The sequence below is a fragment of the Sus scrofa genome, chromosome 5, assembly GCF_000003025.6.
Source record: "Sus scrofa isolate TJ Tabasco breed Duroc chromosome 5, Sscrofa11.1, whole genome shotgun sequence".
NCBI classification, from domain to species: domain Eukaryota; kingdom Metazoa; phylum Chordata; class Mammalia; order Artiodactyla; family Suidae; genus Sus; species Sus scrofa.
This window is the reverse complement of record NC_010447.5, coordinates 12539508-12556781: the sequence shown is the minus strand read 5'-3', so window position 1 is coordinate 12556781 and position 17274 is coordinate 12539508. Positions and strand designations below refer to the sequence as shown.

At 46.5% G+C, this 17274-nt stretch overlaps 1 protein-coding gene across 1 annotated transcript in view; it reads right to left on the bottom strand.

Annotated features, from left to right (window-relative positions):
• The window catches only part of BPIFC (BPI fold containing family C), a 52031-nt gene that overhangs the window by 22177 nt on the left and 12580 nt on the right, over positions 1–17274 (bottom strand). The window contains 6 exon segments of the mRNA XM_005655521.3: positions 2415–2475; positions 4854–4917; positions 5042–5197; positions 6703–6831; positions 12545–12665; positions 14393–14516. Coding sequence (XP_005655578.2) covers positions 2415–2475; positions 4854–4917; positions 5042–5197; positions 6703–6831; positions 12545–12665; positions 14393–14516 — 655 coding nt within the window.

Genomic DNA, 17274 nt, shown 5'->3' with positions numbered 1-17274 from the left:
TTTTTTTTGTATTATCATTTTCAGAGCAAAGCAGAAGGCCAGGGGACCAGAGGACAGTAAGTGGGGCTCCGGGGAGCATGGATGGATTTCAGAGTCTGTGGCAGGTTGTAGGGGCAGTGGTGCTGAGCTGGGGTTTCCCGCCTGGCCTGGGAGGGCTGGTTTCCTGACTGCCATGCTCTGTGACAGGAAGACGCCCTTCCTGTTCTAGGGGAAGTGCCTGCGGGCCTCGTCTTCTCCGTGCACATCACATTTGACTGAATCCATAGATGGGGATGAGACACAAGGAGAGAGGAAGCGATTTGCTGAGGTGAGAGAACAATACCAGCCTGTATCACCATGGTTAAAAAAATGCTTTCAAAGTCACTGCCTCAGTGGATCCCATCGCCATGCTGTGAGAGGAGCAGGACTGGGCCCACGTTATAGGGGAGGCTAGTGCGGTTCCCAGAGGTAAAGAAATTTGCCCACGGCAAGCTAAGACATGGAAATCCTCAACTGGTTCTTTCCTCATCTTTTCTACGTCTTCTCTTTCTTTCCTTCCTCCCTAATCCACTTGTAAAATTCATCCATCTGCATCCACTGCAGATCAACCCATCTGTCCAGCTACCATCTCCTTTTATCCCTTCATCAACCTGATACTTATTAAGCTCGTGTGGGTGAGGCACTATGCCTGGTGCTGGGGACACGGAAAAGAGGCAAAGTTCCTGCCCTCTGGAGGAGGAGACAGACATAAAAACAGCAAATTATAGTACAAAGTCATAAGAGCAGACCTGAAACTTAGCCTACTACAAACCTAATCTTCCAGTTTTCCCCATCTTAGAATTGGTAATTCCCTTCTTGCAATTTTCTAGTTGCTCAGAGTAAACCCTGGGGTCATCTTCTTCTCCCCTTAGGACCCACATTCCATGTGTCAGCAAATACCACTGTCTCTACCCTCCAGGTACATCTGGAACCTGAACACGTCTCATCACCTTCATCACCCCATCCAGGCTGCTGCCTTCCTTGCTCATATGGGTCACTGCAGGAGCTTCCTAAGTGGCCTCCCTGCTTCCACCCTTGACTCCTTTCCCACTAGGAATACGCAGAAGCCAGAGTGATCTCCTAAAGATACAAGTCAGGCCAGGGAAGCTGTGCTCAGGACTCTCCAGAGACTTCCCATCTCAGACCAAGAGCCAGCCCTCGTGGCATCTGCTCTGCCCTCTCTGACCTTATCTCCTGCTATCTTCCCCCTCGTTCCCTCTGCCCCTGGTCTGGGCTCCTCACAGTTCCTCCAACACATGTGCTCCCACATGGGCCTCTGACTTGTGGTTTCCTCTACCTGGAATCCTCTTCATCCGGGTCTAGAAGCGGCTTGCTCCCTCATTTAGGGCCTTACTCTAATGCCACCTGCTGGGTGCTGCCTTTCCCAGACATGCCATGTTAAACAAAACTCCCTTGCCAGCTCCTTCCCTGCTTTATTTTTTCTCCTTACCAGTTATTACAACGATACCAAAGATTTTACTTATCATCTTGCTGGCTGTCTCCTCTCACTGGTCCCAGGACGGCAGGGATTTCTGTCTCCCAGGCTCACTACTGCATCCCCAGTACCAAGAGCAGTCCCCAGCCTATGACAGGGGCTCAGTACACCACTGGGGGATGAGTGGATGGAGTGCAGAGACTCAGGTCTGTCCAAAGGATCATATGAGCATCGAGGAGGTAGAACTCTGGGGTGCGGGCTGCCAGGTAAGATTTCTTGGGAGAGATTATGCCTGAGCTGAGCCTTAAAGGATAAAATGGACTAGACAGACAAGGGAAGGCTGAGGGGTAGGGAGCAGAAAGGACTTTCTCCTTTAGGGCTTAGCACAGTGCTGATACAGAAATATAAATGCAGTAAACATCTCTTAAGTGAATAAATGGATGGAGGGGAGAGAAGGCTCTTCTAAGCAGAGGACAACAAGATTGAAGGTAAGGGTGTGACGCAGTGGAAGCAGCTGATTGCTGGAGATGAAGAGGCAAGATGAAGCCAGAGCATGGTGGGCGGGTCTTGCAGTCCACGTTAAGGCATTTGAACTTGATCCTGAAGGCAGCTAGAGGAGCCACTGCAGGGGTCAGAACTGGGGATGACTGGTCAGCGTGAGCATTAGTCATTCTGAAGAGGATGGATTTGGTGCCAGAGCTGGGATTCAAGTTCTCAAGAGTTTAATTCTCTGTCCTGCGCCTAGTGCTTCTAGGCCCCTGAAGCCCCCTGCCCCTGCAGGGAAGCTGGTTAGCAGCAGAAAAGAGCAGACCCTGCACACCTTCCTTCCCTGTGCACCTCCCGTGCACCTTCCTGCGGCGCTAGCTTGCAGAGGGGAGAGCTGGAGCAGAGCAAACCTGGAGAGACCCTGAGTGGGAAGGTAGGTGGAGCAGCACCCAGAAGAGACAGTTCTCAGACTCACCCTCCAGCATGCTGAGGTTGGCATTCAGCGCCTCCACCTCGCTTGTGACCATGGGACAGAGCTGGCCAGAGAAGGAATTGAAAAAATGCAGGTTATCACACAGCACCAGAACCCCCAGTTTCAGGGCTGAACCCTGCCAACAAAGGCCTTCCTTCCTTCTGGTTAGGAGACTGTCTCCCTTTGGATTTCCCTTAAATTAGGTGATGCCTTTGGGCCTCCAGTTACGCCTGCATGGGTGGCGTGCCATTGAATGCTGGCTCAGCTTCACAGCAACCAGGACTACACCCAGTTAGCCCCATAAAAAAACAAGCTCTTGGCTTTCCTTTCTGCGGCATGACAGGACAGGTGCCCAGTCCAGGCTGGTGCTGTGACACCTGAGGAACCTGCTGCTGGCCCTGCTGAGTCTCCCCGTCTGCAGGGCTCCGCACCTCCCACCTCCACCATAGGTGTGTCCTGCCCCCTGCCCGCTGGGAGCCTTACAGCATGTCCTTTACTTCCCTGCTGGGCTGGTTTGAGAGCCCATTAGATGGGACATCTAATTTTAGATCAGAACCCCTTTTTGGAACTAGAAAATCAATCTTTTTTTTTCTCTCTCTGTCTTTTTAGGGCCTCACTTGCAGCATATGGAAGTTCTCAGGCTAGGAGTCAAATCGGAGCCATAGCCACCAGCCTACACCACAGCCATGGCAACACCAGATCCGAGCAGCATCCAAGGCCTACACCACAGCTTGTAGCAACGCCTGACCCTTAACCTGCTGGGCAAGGCCAGGGATCGATCCTGCATCCTCATGGATACCAGCTGGGTTCTTAACCCACTGAGTCATATGAGAACTTCAGCAAATGAATCTCGAATCAGCCACTAGCACATCTTTAGGAAGGAGGAAGAGGACCAGTGTTGGTGCCATGTGCCAGGCGTGTGCTAAGCGCTCAGAGTGGGGGTGCCCAGCAGAGGCTGGGGAGCCTGGCCGCCAGGGGTTGAATGCCTTGCCAAGTTAACTGTACTCTCTGCCCCAGTTTCCTCACCTGCGACATGGGGATGGTAACTCTTTCTACCTCATCAGGTTCTTGTGAATAGAAACGGAGGCAATTCATGTAACATTGCCCAGCTCAGAGTAAGCACTCAGCAAATGTGAGCTGCTGCTGTTTTAACCTCACTACAGTCCTGGGAGGTAGGCACTACTGTCTCCCATTTACAGAAGGGAAAACAGAAGCTTAGGGAGGGTAAGTGAGTTGCCAGGAGCTGTTATCAGCAGGATTTGAAATCTAGACAGTGTGGTGGGAACACTTGTGTCCTTTTCCAGAGGGAAGCAAAGCCCTTTGTCTCTAAGTCACATACAAGCTCCAGGCCAACAACTATTGTTTTCTTGTCAGAGGCCAAAGAACCAGGCCTTGTTTTGAACAAAGGAATGAACAAGTGTGGGGTCCTTGAAGGGGATAGTGTTATTTTCCAGTCACTCTTTGATAGGCATGTTCACCGGCACTCAGCACCTTTCAGGTAAGGATGGAGAAAGACTGCAGAACTCAGATCTCCCTGATTGGCCGGGCAACCTTACTGGACAAGCCACTTAAGGTTTTCGTGTGTTGACTTCCTCACTGATGTTCATTGAGCACCTGCTGCCTTCCAAGCCCTGAACTGAACACAGGGGGATGGAGACAGACAGATACCATCTTGCCCCTCTTCTCCAGGAAGGGATTGCCCTTCTTTTCCAGGCCTCCTCACCCTTCTCCTGTCATTCCAGAAATACGGAGCGTTCAGAAAAGATACTGTCAGGACTGGAGAGAGAGCACAAGGCCAGTTCCATCTTTCTCTTCCTCAAACACTGACTACTCTTTTGCTTGGCTGGATATATCCTATCTTCTTTCCCATTCCTTACCCATCCACATCCTACCTAGACTTCCAGACCCAATTCAAGTCCTGTACCCTCCAAAAATATCTCCCAGGATACTTCCAGGCTCGATTTATTTACTTTTTCCCATTTCTCGGAACCCCTTCAGTTCAATCTAAAGACCGTATAAAGTATATACAGAATTCAAGTACTTATTTGGTTACTGTTTCAGAAACTTGAGTTTCCCCCCAAAGATGATGTTTATTCCTTTTTTATATCCTCAACAGGCTCTAGCTTAGTGCCGAACATGCAGTAGATTCACAATAAGTAAACTCCTTTTGACTGTTTGCTCACCCTGTGGTGAGGACTGGAGGAAGGGAATGCTGTTTTATTCATCTCTGCATCCCCAGCATGTACTGTAAGTTTGGCACATAGTAGGCACTTGAGAAACCATCATTAAGTTGCAAAGGATAACGTATGTGAGAGTGCTTTGGATGGTGCCTAGCACACAGTAGGTGCTCGGGAAAGGTTTATTGGCTGAGAGCTAACTGAAGCAGGGCAGAGCTGCTCCTGATGGCATGTTACTGTAGCTGTATAACCTCTAAAGACTTACCATTTCATTTATGTTCTTTAAGATGGGTTTCTCCATGGGCTCAGCAAAGGAGTTATATAGGACACTAGGACAAAAAGATAAAAAAGGGCTTACCCAGGGTTCTACCTGTTGGTTAAGAGCCACCACCAGGTACTGCCTGAGACACCAGCCCCAGGCTGGATACTGCCTACCATGGCGCTCCTGCTTACCTGAGCTCTCCAGAAAATGAGACGTCAGCATGGCTCACTTGGGCGTGGCAGTCTTGGAGCTTCAGGATTGGGTGACCAAAGTTATTCTGGGTCAGGATAACATTACCCGTGAAGTAGACCTCAGAGAGAAATAGGTCAGCTCCTCCTGTGTCTCGGCTATTGAGAGAAAACGGGCAAGGTTGCCCAGGCCTGGGCAGGGGTGGAGGTGGATCTTGTTTCTCTGATTACCCACAGACTCTAAGCTCTGGGACGGCAGGAACTTGTTACCCCTGGATTCCTGGCACCCGCACCAGGCAGGAGCAGAGGAGGTGTGGATGGATATTTACTGAACAAAGGAAGTAATGAATAGGTGAACGGGGACAGCTCTAGGGACCTTACAGTCATTTCATCCTGAGTGCTCAGCCCCCACAGTGGCTGAGCATGTATTGAGCACCATACATATACAATGCTTGTTTGGGGAAAGAAGGTGGGGGTACAATTGGTCACACCTTGTTTAGGAGGGGCAGAGATGGGGCTGATACTTGGACAGCGTCTGTGAACTCGAGGGAGTGGTGTTGTCTCCAGGCCCCAGGATTTAGCTTGAGGCTTGACACAGAATAAGCACTCAATCCACGGTTGATGAGTGAGCGAAGAAATGGATAATTCATGAGTCTATGCTTCTTATGGGGGAGCATGTCATTTCTCTACTGTCTACAAGACTGGAGTTCCTGAGATGGGGATGAATGGTATTCAATACCATTTATGCATGGATATGGTGGACACTCAATAAACGGTTGCTGAATGACCAACTGGATGAATGAATGTGATATTACGGGGCATCAACCAGGGCAGACCTACACCTTATACCTGGGACAGTGACTTGCACATAGTGGGTGGTTTTCATACCTTGAATTTGATCCTTCCTTTCTGTGTGAGGGTGCAAAGGCATTTTGGTAGGAGGAGAATGGGGCTCAAGCCGACTACCATCTTCCAACCTCCTTGGGAGGTAAGAAGGCTCTACTTCTCATCAGTTGCCCCTACAGATGGGGCAGTGTGTTCAATGACTAGCTCAAGGTCAGACCTGACTCACTGCTCTGAAGTGTTCAGCACATGTCCCTGCCTCTAACGGTCAGGGACTTCTGGTTCTTAGGAATCTTAAACAACATGTGGACCAGTTGCTCTGCCTTTAAGGGAAGGATGCTTTTCAGCCCCCTCCTCCCTACCTCCAGAAGAGATATCCTGATTTATTTATTTTTTTATTTATTATTATTATTTATTTGGTCTTTTGTCTTTTTAGGGCCGCAGCTGCGGCATATGGAGGTTCCCAGGCTAGGGGTCCAATAGGAGCTGTAGCCGCTGGCCTATGCCTCAGCCACAGCAACGCCAGATCCGAGCCATTTCTGCGACCTACACCACAGCTCACGGCAATGCCAGATCCTTAACCCACTGAGCAAGGCCAGGGATCGAACCCCCAACCTCATGGTTCCTTGTTGGATTTGCCACGATGGGAACTCTGAGATAACTTGATTTAAATCTCTCCTGGAAAAATGCTCTTGAGAAAAATGGTTAAACGGCTGAAGGAAAGAAATCTAATGTCAAAGACATGGGCAAATTCATACACTTTTGATTTTTCGCTCAGTTTCTCCCCAGACCAGTAGCAGCCTTTTCAGTGGAATACTCACAAAAGCGGAGACTTGATTTCCCAGTCTGTGCTGATGTTGGCAGTGCCGTGGTTGGTCAGTGCCCTGATTCCCACCCCAGGCACAAAGGCTAGGGAAGTATTTGGAAATGAAAAGGCATTGATTTTTATGCTGTAAAACAAGAAACAGAGGCATTAGTGCAACTCTTCTAGCACCTCCAGAACAAGCATAGCAAAATTGCAAATGCAGTCATAGAACTCTCAAGACGGATGACTGTGAATTCCTGTAGAGGAAGGACCTTCAGGTCTACCGTGCAGCCTCTGAGCGCTGCCTTCTAATTCCCTCATTCCAGGAGGAAGTGTGGCAGGAAGCTTCTTGAATCAAGTTGAGAGGGGAAATGAGCAAGTTTAGTAATAAATCTGCAAAAAATCAATCTACTTTAGCTTCTTTAAAGACAAAAAAAAGAGGTATAACATTGCCACCATTATTTTTTCCTTGGGCTTTTCCAGTGTTTCTCAACTGGCGGTGGCTGTGGGGGGAACATTAGAATTTTGGATGGGACAACTATTTTTGTAGAGGATTGTTATACACATTGCAGGATATTTGGCATAGGTACCAACTAAACGCCAATAAGCGGCCCCCCCTCCATCATTGGGACAATCAAAAGCATGCCTTCCTTGGGGAGGGGCAATATGGGGGTAAGGGATTAAGAGGTACAAACCATTATGTATAAAATAAGCTACGAGGACATACTGTACAGCACGAGAAATATGGCCAACGCTTTGTAATAATTATAAGCGGAGGATAACCTTTAAAAATTGTGACTCACTATATGTACACCTAAAACGTATAATATTATACACCAACTACACATCAATGAAAAAAAAGCATGCCTTCTTCTTGTTCCCAATGCCTCCTATGTGGACAGTATCTTCCCAAGTTGAGAAACTTTATTTACTCATTTATGTCTTTTTAGGGCTGCACCCACGGGATATGGAGGTTCCCAGGATAGGGGATGAATCGGAGCTGCAGCCGCTGGTCTATACCACAGCCACAGCCAGGCCTGATCCTAGTGCATCTACGACCTACGCCACAGCTCAAGGCAATGCGGGATCCTTAACCCACTGAGCAAGGGCGGGATGGAACACACATCCTCATGGATGCTACTGCTGAGCCATGATGAGACCGCTGAGAAACTTATTTTAGAGCCTTAGCTTTCCCTAGGAGTCTCTGAGCTGTTACACAGGTAACTAGGAGGCAGTGGGTGGTATGCACATGTACATAGGTCGATGGCCCCCGTGCATCACGACAATCGATTGAGCGATTACTACCTGCCAGGCCCTGCGGTAAGCGCTTTACACGCCTTAGCTCATTTTAACCCTTAATATAATCCTGAGGCTGCTGCTGCTTTTGCACTCTGCAGTGTGGAGATGAGGAGATTAGAAACTTGGTGAAGTCAGATGTAAGTGGTAGAACCAGACCTGGAGGCCTCCTCAATCTGTCTCTAGGCTTCTTCACCACCAGGCTATGGCACTTCACGCATCGTGCAAAGGGCGCTCGGCTTGGAGCCAAATTTTGTGCTAGCTGTACAACCTTGGGTAAAGCACTTCAGCTCTTTCAGCTGGTCACTCAAAAGAACCATTACTCATGGGAGGCTGGGAGGACAAAAAATGAGATCGTCCGTGTATAACTGTTGCATGGGAGAAAGCTTTGTTATGAACTCAGATTAGGAAAAATTGCAAAATGTGATAGCTGATAAGTAATGATTATTTGCTATTTCCCCTTTCCTGCATTCTTCTCTATCTATTCTGTGTCAAATATCTTGAGTATCACGGTGGGAGGAGGATGGTAGAGATTAATGTATCTTGGAGATAGTCTCATTTTGATACATACAGGTCTAACCCATTCTTTGTAACTGCTGCAGAGGAATCCAAGCTGTGACGCAGCATTTAAAAAAAAAATCGTTGAGGAGTTCCCTTCATGGCTCAGTTGTTAATGAACTTGACTAGGATCCATGAGGATGCAGGTTTGATCCCTGGCCTTGCTCAGTGGGTTAAGGATCTGGCGTTGCCATGAGCTATGGTATAGGTTGCAGACGTGGCTCAGATCCCGTGTTGCTGTGACTGTGGTGTAGGCTGGCAGCTTTAGCTCCAATTCAACCCCTAGCCTGGGAACTTCCATATGACACAGGTGCAGCCCTAAAAAGGAAAAAACAAACAAACAAACAATGCTACAGTGAACAACTTCATATATGTTGTTTGTGTATACATTTCTTCAGGGAGGATGCTTAGAAGTGGAATTGTTGGGTCAAAAAGCATGCCTAGGAGTTCCCTTGTGGTGCAGCAGGTTAAGGATCCCTCATTGCCACTGCAGTGCCTTGGGTCACTGCTGTGGTGGGTTGATCCCTAGCCCAGGAACTTCCACATACCATAGGTGCAAACAAACAAACAAAAAACTCCCCAAAAAGCATGCCTTAAAAAAAAATCCTTGTAAATGACCTTCTAAAATAGCACTGTCCAATAGAAACATAATGAGAGCCACATATGTAATTTAACATTATCTAGTAACATTAAAATACTATCTATTTATTTACTTTTATTGACACATGGTTGACTAACAATATTGTGTTAGTTTCAGGTATACAGCAAAGTGATTCAGTTATGTATACACACACACACACACATATATTCTTTTTCAGATTCTTTCCCATTTTAGGTTATTACAAGATATTGACTATAGTTCCCTGTGCCAAACAGTCAGTCCTTGTTGTTTTATCTATTTTCTATCCAGTAGTGTGTATGCTAATCTCAAACTTCTAATTTACCCCCCCCATCCCCTTTGGTGAGTGTAATTCTGTTTTCTATGTTTGTGAGTCTGTTTCTGTTTTGTAAATAAGTTCACCTGTATCTTTTTTAGATTCCACATATATGTGATGTCACATGATTGTTGTTGTCTGACTTTGCTTAGTATGATAATTTCTAGGACTATCCATGTTGTTGCAAATGGCAATATTTCATTTTTTTAAAAAAGAAAAATTTTATCACTTCAACATGTAATCAATGTAAAAAAATGTTTTTTCTTCTTAGGGCCACACCTGCAGCATATGGAAGTTCCAAGTTTAGGGGTCAAACTGCAGCTGCAGCTGCAGGCCTAGGCCACAGCCACAGCAATATCAGATTCAAGCCGCATCTGTGACTTACACTGCAGCTCACGGAAATGCTGGATCCTTGACCCACTGAGCAAGGGCAGGGATCGAACCCACATCCTCATGGATAGTAGTTGAGCTGTTAACCCACTGAGCCACAACGAGAACTTCCCAATGTAAAAATTATTAATGAGATATTTTATTTTCCTTTCTCCAAAATAAGGCCTCAACTCACGGTATGCATTTATACTTATGTTACACCTCAATCTGGATGTTGGATTTCCATCAGAAATACTTGACTGGTATTCAAATTTGATAAAATTTTCAGTTGAAAGAGTAAACTTACATACTCAAATTGTTCCAGACTTAAAAGTTCTTCAATAACTGAAACAAGTGTGAGTTTTTAAATTGAAATTGGAATTAAAAAAATTAAAAGTACGGCTCTCAGCTGCACTGGTCATACCTCAAGCGCTCCCTAGGCAAATGAGGTTAGCGGCTCTGGTTTGGACAGCACAGGTCCGAAGTTAGTGTACCAGTTTATCTGCTCCACTAGCAATGCCTGAGAATAGCTGTTTCTCCTCATCCTTACCTTCACTTGGTATTACAGGAATTGCCCTGGATTTTTTTTTTTTTTTTTTGCTGTGGCATTATCACCAGTGTAATTAAATCATTAGTTTTGTAAATACATATTTCAAGTTTATTTCTCTCACTGGACATTAAGGGCATATTTGTGTTGTTCACTACAGTATATCCTATGCCTGGAGCAAAACCTTAGCATGCAGTAGGGGCTCAATACATCTTTGTTGACTGGCCAACTTTATCACAGATTAGAGCATCTGTCATACTAGACCATCCGGCAACCTTGAGGTCAGAGGCCAGAGTTACAGATGGTGAGGCAGAAAAATATAGGAAGGTTGCTTGCGTTCCCTCTGTGGCTCAGTGGGTTAAGAACCTGACTAGTATCCATGAGGAGGAGGGTTTGATCCCTGGCCTTGCTCAAAGGGTTAAGGAGCTGTTGCTGAGAGCTGCACTGGACCCCACAATGCTGTGGCTGTGGTGCAGGTTGGCAGCTGCAGCTCCGATTGGATCCCTAGCCGCACCTACGGCCCTTAAAAAAAAAAAGACAAAAAGGCTGTATTCTGATGAAATTGTGGGGCTTCCACAGGATTCTTCCACTGTTTCATTTGTTATCATTTATGAAAGAAAAATGAATTTCGGTCACTATAATTTTTTGTTATATTCAGCTGAACCATTTTTTGTAATTTGTATGATCACCCATACATATCCCAGAGGGCTGAAAGGCCTCTGCTTTTATCTATTTCTATTCTTGTTCCCAAATACCTGATGTTTGTCAGAGATGTTTATCACTTACACCTCGAAGCTGCCCTGAACTGGTTCCAGCCTAACTGCAAGAGCAGTACCTGTGCCGAGGATACTGAGAAAAGTCCAAAAGACGCCTTTTTTCATCACCACGCTAACACCTCTGCCCGGAGGGGCACTTGGATCTTGCTAAGCACAATTAGCTCCGCATTGGAGGGAGCCTGAGGGACTGCCCACGCATGGCTGTGCCTGGAAATCTCTGCCCTTTTCCCAAGTTTTTGAGGATGCACCTGTCTCTTACCCTTAAGGAAACCCCCCCCCTTTCCTCCTTCTGGGAGAAGGTGTCTTTGGAGCACAAGCTCTCCCTTCTCCATCCCTTGAGCAATGAATGAAGTTTCTGCTCTGCTTTTCTGAATCTGGTCTCCTTCAATTGGTATGAGAGGCATGGGGCCAGGGAAGGGCCCAGCTGGGGGTCCACTCTGTCTGAGAAGGTCAGTAACAAATGCAGTCTCAGAACTCTAGGCTGGGTAAAACAAGGATCGGCATCAGTGTGGCAATTTCATTGTTCTTCCGGTGATGACCTTATGGCATCATTATGGCTATCAACCAATCGGTGTGCAGCAGCTTCAGTTTTATCAAGTATCTTCACGTTTGTTACTTCATCTGGTTTTTACCGTTTACTGATTTTGACATTGGATTTTACTGCTGTAACATGGTAGAAAAGCTTATGGCCTCCACCGGAATTCTTAGGAAGAGAAGTTTGTGGGTGGGATGATTACTTGGAAAAGTGTTTAGAGTACACAGGGAGATTCTTTGGTACCCAGGAGTGGGTGGAACTGCTATACATGAGATGAGGGGAAGATATTTAGGTTGCTCCCGAGAAGGAGGGAAGGTCTAGACGGCAGAAGGGCAGAAGGCCATGTGCTTTGTGGCCCACTCCTATGACCTCTGAAGTCTTGATGAAACTTCAGTAAGATAAGACTTGATGAGAGAAATTGGTGAGACTGAGATTGAACTCTGCATGTAGTTTGTGGCGGTAGGGGTGGCAATGGAATGAACAAGAATTTCATTTAGAATTCTGGGGCAAGGGAGCCGTAGCTGACATCTGCGTGGAATTCTCATTTTAGGAATTCGGTGTGGACACTGAGACCCCAGGCAGATTCACCAGGTGTACACAACTAGCCTGAAGCTGAGATAGGACTGGGACCCATGTGTGCCGAACCAAACACCACAGGCTTTGTCAATGCCATGGACCCCTCTTTCCTGGGCGATGTATCTGATAAGCCTCTCCCCAAAGGCTAGTTAATTTCTACTCTGCACTTCCTGGAGTTACACCTCAACTGATGGTGGTACATCGACAACCTTGGGATTTTAAAGATTAACCTCCCTGCTAAAAATGCTTTTTTTTCTTTTACTTACTTTGTAAAATTGTAGTTCACATAATCCACTTTCAGAAATTCGAGAGACTCAGAACCGTTTAAATTTGGAATGTCTCTTTTCTTGACCATTTGCTCAATTATCTCCATCCCAACTTGAACGCCTATGAAGCAACCAAAGAAAATGTTTACTGATAATAAATATGATGATGATATCATTAAACAGACAACTGAAGTTTAATAAGCCATGCTCTTAGATACTTGGAAAACAAGATTCTTTTTTTTTTTTTTTTTTTTTTTGGTCTTTTGAGGGCCGCACCCATGGCATATGTAAGTCCCCAGGCTAGAGGTTGAATCAGAGCTGTAGCTGCTGGCTTACACCACAGCCACAGCAATGAGGGATCCAAGCTGCATCTGTGACATACATCACAGCTCATGGCAACACTGGATCCTTAACCCAGTGAGCAAGGCCAGGGATCAAACCCATGTCCTCAATGGATACTAGTTGGGTTTGTTACTGCTGAGCTGCGATGGGAACTCCAGAAAACAGGATTCTTACAAGGTGGGTATTATTGTCTCTGCTTTGCAGAAGAAAACACTGGTCCTTAGAGGGACCAATGAAATTGTCCAAGACCATGGAGCTAATAGCACGAGAGAATGTTAACACAGGACAGACAGTGTTATAGGAAAAGTACAACATGTCATCATTATCTGATTTTACGAATGAAGAAACTGAGCCTCAAAGAGGTCAATTCTTGCCTAAGTCACAGAGCTAAGAACTGGGGGAATCAGTAGTCAAATCTGGGCCATTTGGCTCTGGAATCCATGCCCGATGGCCAGTTCCAAAAAGCTTTTCCACATTGTCCTTTTTGTCCTCCAGATTCCTTAAGTTCAGGAATTTGGGCCCTGAGGCCCATGGACTATTGGGAACTCCCAAACCCCCTGAAATTCTAATGAGAGGTTGTGAGTGAGGGGTGTGTGTGTGTATGTGTGTGTGTATAGATGCCTATCTCAGGGGAGAGGGTCCATGTTCTCATCAGATTCTCAAAGGATCCCACAGTCCAAAAAGGTTTAGTGAACACTGCTTCCGTTTAATCTTGGAGGAAACCCAGATTTATACGGTAAGCTCTGCAGAACACATTTCTCTGAGTTCATGGAGAAAGAGAGCCCTCTACCACACTAAAGAGCTTGAGAATGTAAGGAAGAATGATCTTTTCATTTTAACCCTCTCGGGGAGGAAGCTTTGCTTTTATTTTCTACTTTGCAGCGTAAGCTCACTTCCACTCGCTCCATCCTTGTTGCAGATGAAGAAGAGCAGATTTTTTTTCTCTCTAATACCAGGACTAATGTTGTAATATCGGGATGTAAAGACAGAATGTAAAGGATGGGAAGATGGAGCCAAAGGCACTATCAGACAGCTTAGGTTTGAATCCCCACATTGTCACTTACTAGCCTGTGTGACTCTGCAAGTTAAAAAACTTCTCTGCCCCTCACTTTCCTCATCTGTAACATGCGGACATTTGTAACTGTGGAGGGGTCCATGCACACATGTAAAAGTAACAGTAGGCAATATTGGTTGGGCCCTTGCTCTTTCCAGATCCTGTTCTACACGTGTCATATGCTCTGAGATGCTCATTGTGTGTGCATGTGCAGAAGGTGGAGGGAGGGAGACAAGAGGGAATATGAATCTTCGGCTGTGTTAGACTTGCCGATCATTCAAGGTGATTATTTTTTTTTGCAACACTTTTTTACCCAGCCATATCAGCAGCTCTGGATCACCCCACTACAGAGCTTGTCTCAGTCATGAGACAGCCCAACATGAGCTCCTGGGTTTGGGTCACAGATTCCACCTAGAGGGGCTGCAGCCTGGGTTCTGAAGCATCCAACTCACCATAGTCCAGAGCCCTCTGTGTAGCCCTCGCCTTGATTCCAGGGTACATAGAGTAAGCGGGTGAGATATGGAGATTCCACAGGAGGAAACATCCCCAGAGGACTTGGGCCATCTTTGAACACATCTGCAATTAGCCAACATTTATGGTTCCGTTATTATTGCTGACTTCTTCATTGATCAACTCCATCTAGCATTTCCAGGTTTTCTCATTTTCCCCGCTTACTTTCAGAACTCCATCCATCTATCCAGCCAGTCATCATTTATCGAACACACAACATGTTCGAGGCACCAAGGATGTAGAGACGACCTCCGTGGAGGCCCTGACCTTGCTTCCCACGGATTAGTGGGTGAATCGTATACACACACACCAGTGATTACAAAGCAACACAGAAGGTACTGCAATACAATATGAGAGCCTCACAGTAAACATAACAATTTGGATTTGCCTTGGGAAGGATAATGGGGTGGAATGGGGGCTTCTTGACCATTTTAGAACAAATGAGTCGGTAGTCTTAAAAGATGAGGCAACCACTTATCTGCTTAAAGACAGTTGATGACTCTCCTTTGCCTACAGGACAGGTTTAAACTCTGGCTCCAAACTTCTTCCAAGCTGCTCCTCCTCCTAGCCTGTCCTGGTAGTGTTCTGGGCTGGCCACACTGAGTTGTTTGCTATTCCTCAATTTGTCAGTTCTCTCATGATTGAGGACTTTTTCTTTACCCCCCCCCCCACACACATATGCACATACATCTCTCTGTCTGCCTCTGGGTCACGTATGCACACCTGTCTGGTGAATGCATCCTCCGGGGCCAGCGCCGATGTCCCCTCTGTGAAAGCCTCCCTCGCCATGCCATTTTCGGCTCATTATCCTCTCCTCTGTGCTTCTACTTTTGTACAACACACATGCATCCATCTGAGCATTTGACACATGATGAGCTTGCAGGCAGTTTCACTTCTTCTACCACTACATCCCCAACCACTATACCAAGTCAGTATCATTTCATATGGTCTCTCTGTTTCCTTTGACCCCTTTTGGCTATTCTCCACACCACAGCCAGAGAGGGCCTTCTCCAGTGAAAGTCAGGAATTCCTGTTGTAGCTCAGCAGGTTAAGAACCCGACCGGTGTCCATGAGGATGCTGGTGTGATCCCTGGCCTCGCTCATGGTTAAGGATCTGGCATTGTTGCCAGCTGCAGCATAGGTTGCAGATGCATCTCAGATCCCATGTTGCTGTGGCTGTGGCTTAGATCCCTAGCCCAGGAACTTCCAAATGCCGTGGTGCAGCCCTAAAAAAGAAAAAAAGTCAGATCTTGTCACCCGCACCTCCTGTCCTGTTAAAGCCCTCCAATGGTTCCCCATCTTACTCAGTGAAATAGCCAAAGCCCTTCCACCAGCTACAAGTCCCTGCCCTGCTCTACACCTCTACCTCCTCGTGGACCGCCCTTCCTCAACACACACGCCTGGCTCTTCCGTGGCACACACGCCTGGCTCTCCTGGCCCCATCCTCGCTGACTGACCTGATCTTTTTTGAGCACTCTAAACAGCCTGTATCCCAGGTCTTTGCACTTGTTGTTCCCTCTGTCTGGCACAGTCACCCTCCAGACAATGACAAGGCTGGGGCTTTCATTTTTTTCAGGTATCTCGAGGGTTATTTCAATGAGGCCTTTCCTAACCACTCTATACAAAACACCCTCCACCCATGACTCTGGTATTCCCCATGCTCCCCTTGATTTATTTTTCTCCAAAGCACTTGTCCATCATGTAGCACAGTCTACAGTTACTTATTTTCTGTCTCTCCTACTGGAATTTTTAGGCTTCATGGAGAAGGACTTCTTCACTTCAGCACCTTGAACAGTGACTGGCACACAGTAGGCAATGGTGGCTATTGATTGACTGAATGGATGAAGTGATGTCTCTTCCTAGAGACTATGAGGTGGGTCCAGTAAGCTTGTTGAGTTCCCACAGTACTTGGTACAGCCCTTGATCTTAATATGGACCATCCTGCATTGTGATCGTCTTTACCTGTCTGTCCTTTCATCACAAAGACTGTGTCTTGCTTCTACAACTCAGAGTCTAGTACAATGCCTGGTGTGTATAGTTAGATACACACAAAAACAAATAAACATCTTCTCCAAATAAGAATAAACGTCTTATTAACAGTCACATTCCTAGTTCTTGGCATTGAATCAATGTTCAATGTATACTTATTGAATTAATAGACACAGTGAACTAACGCCACCCCATTTTCTTGAAGACTGAAGCACAGGTGTGCTCTTGCACATGAATAGCAACATGGGTTTCTTTTAATGACAACTGCATGAGTAATACATTTATAGGCCTTGTTTTCTAGCTCTGGAAGTTTACAAGCTGGGTGAGCTGTCATTACTGCATCCACACAGATACCCACTGATTTAACACACGAACATGAAACAAATCAGGGAAGCATTTGTGGGGGTGGTCAAGGAAGAGGAAATTGTAGGAGCCCTATGGTTAGCAGAGGGAGGAGTCTGGCCAGCTGGGGCAGGGACGGATTCAAAGAGGGGCTGGTATTCAGGAATAGTCTAGATGAAGGCAAAGGTCACTGCAAGAGGGGTGTGTGTGTGTTGGGGGGTGAGAGAGACAGAGAGCAAAGGCTGTGCTTGGCCAAGATAAGTAAGAGGTTTGATAAAGGGGGTTGTGTGGGCTTACAGGGAAGGCCATAGAGGTGGGAATGGGAAGATGCAGACAAAGGGATGTTCCAGAGAGTCCATTTGAAAGGAGCAGAGCAGACTGACCAGGGCAGACTGATTAGGGCGTGGAGTTTCTGAGTAGGGTTACTGCTAGCCTACCTTGGGCTTTCGTGTGAAATGAGAAAAGGTGCCCTCTGGAGAGACACCCGCTTCTA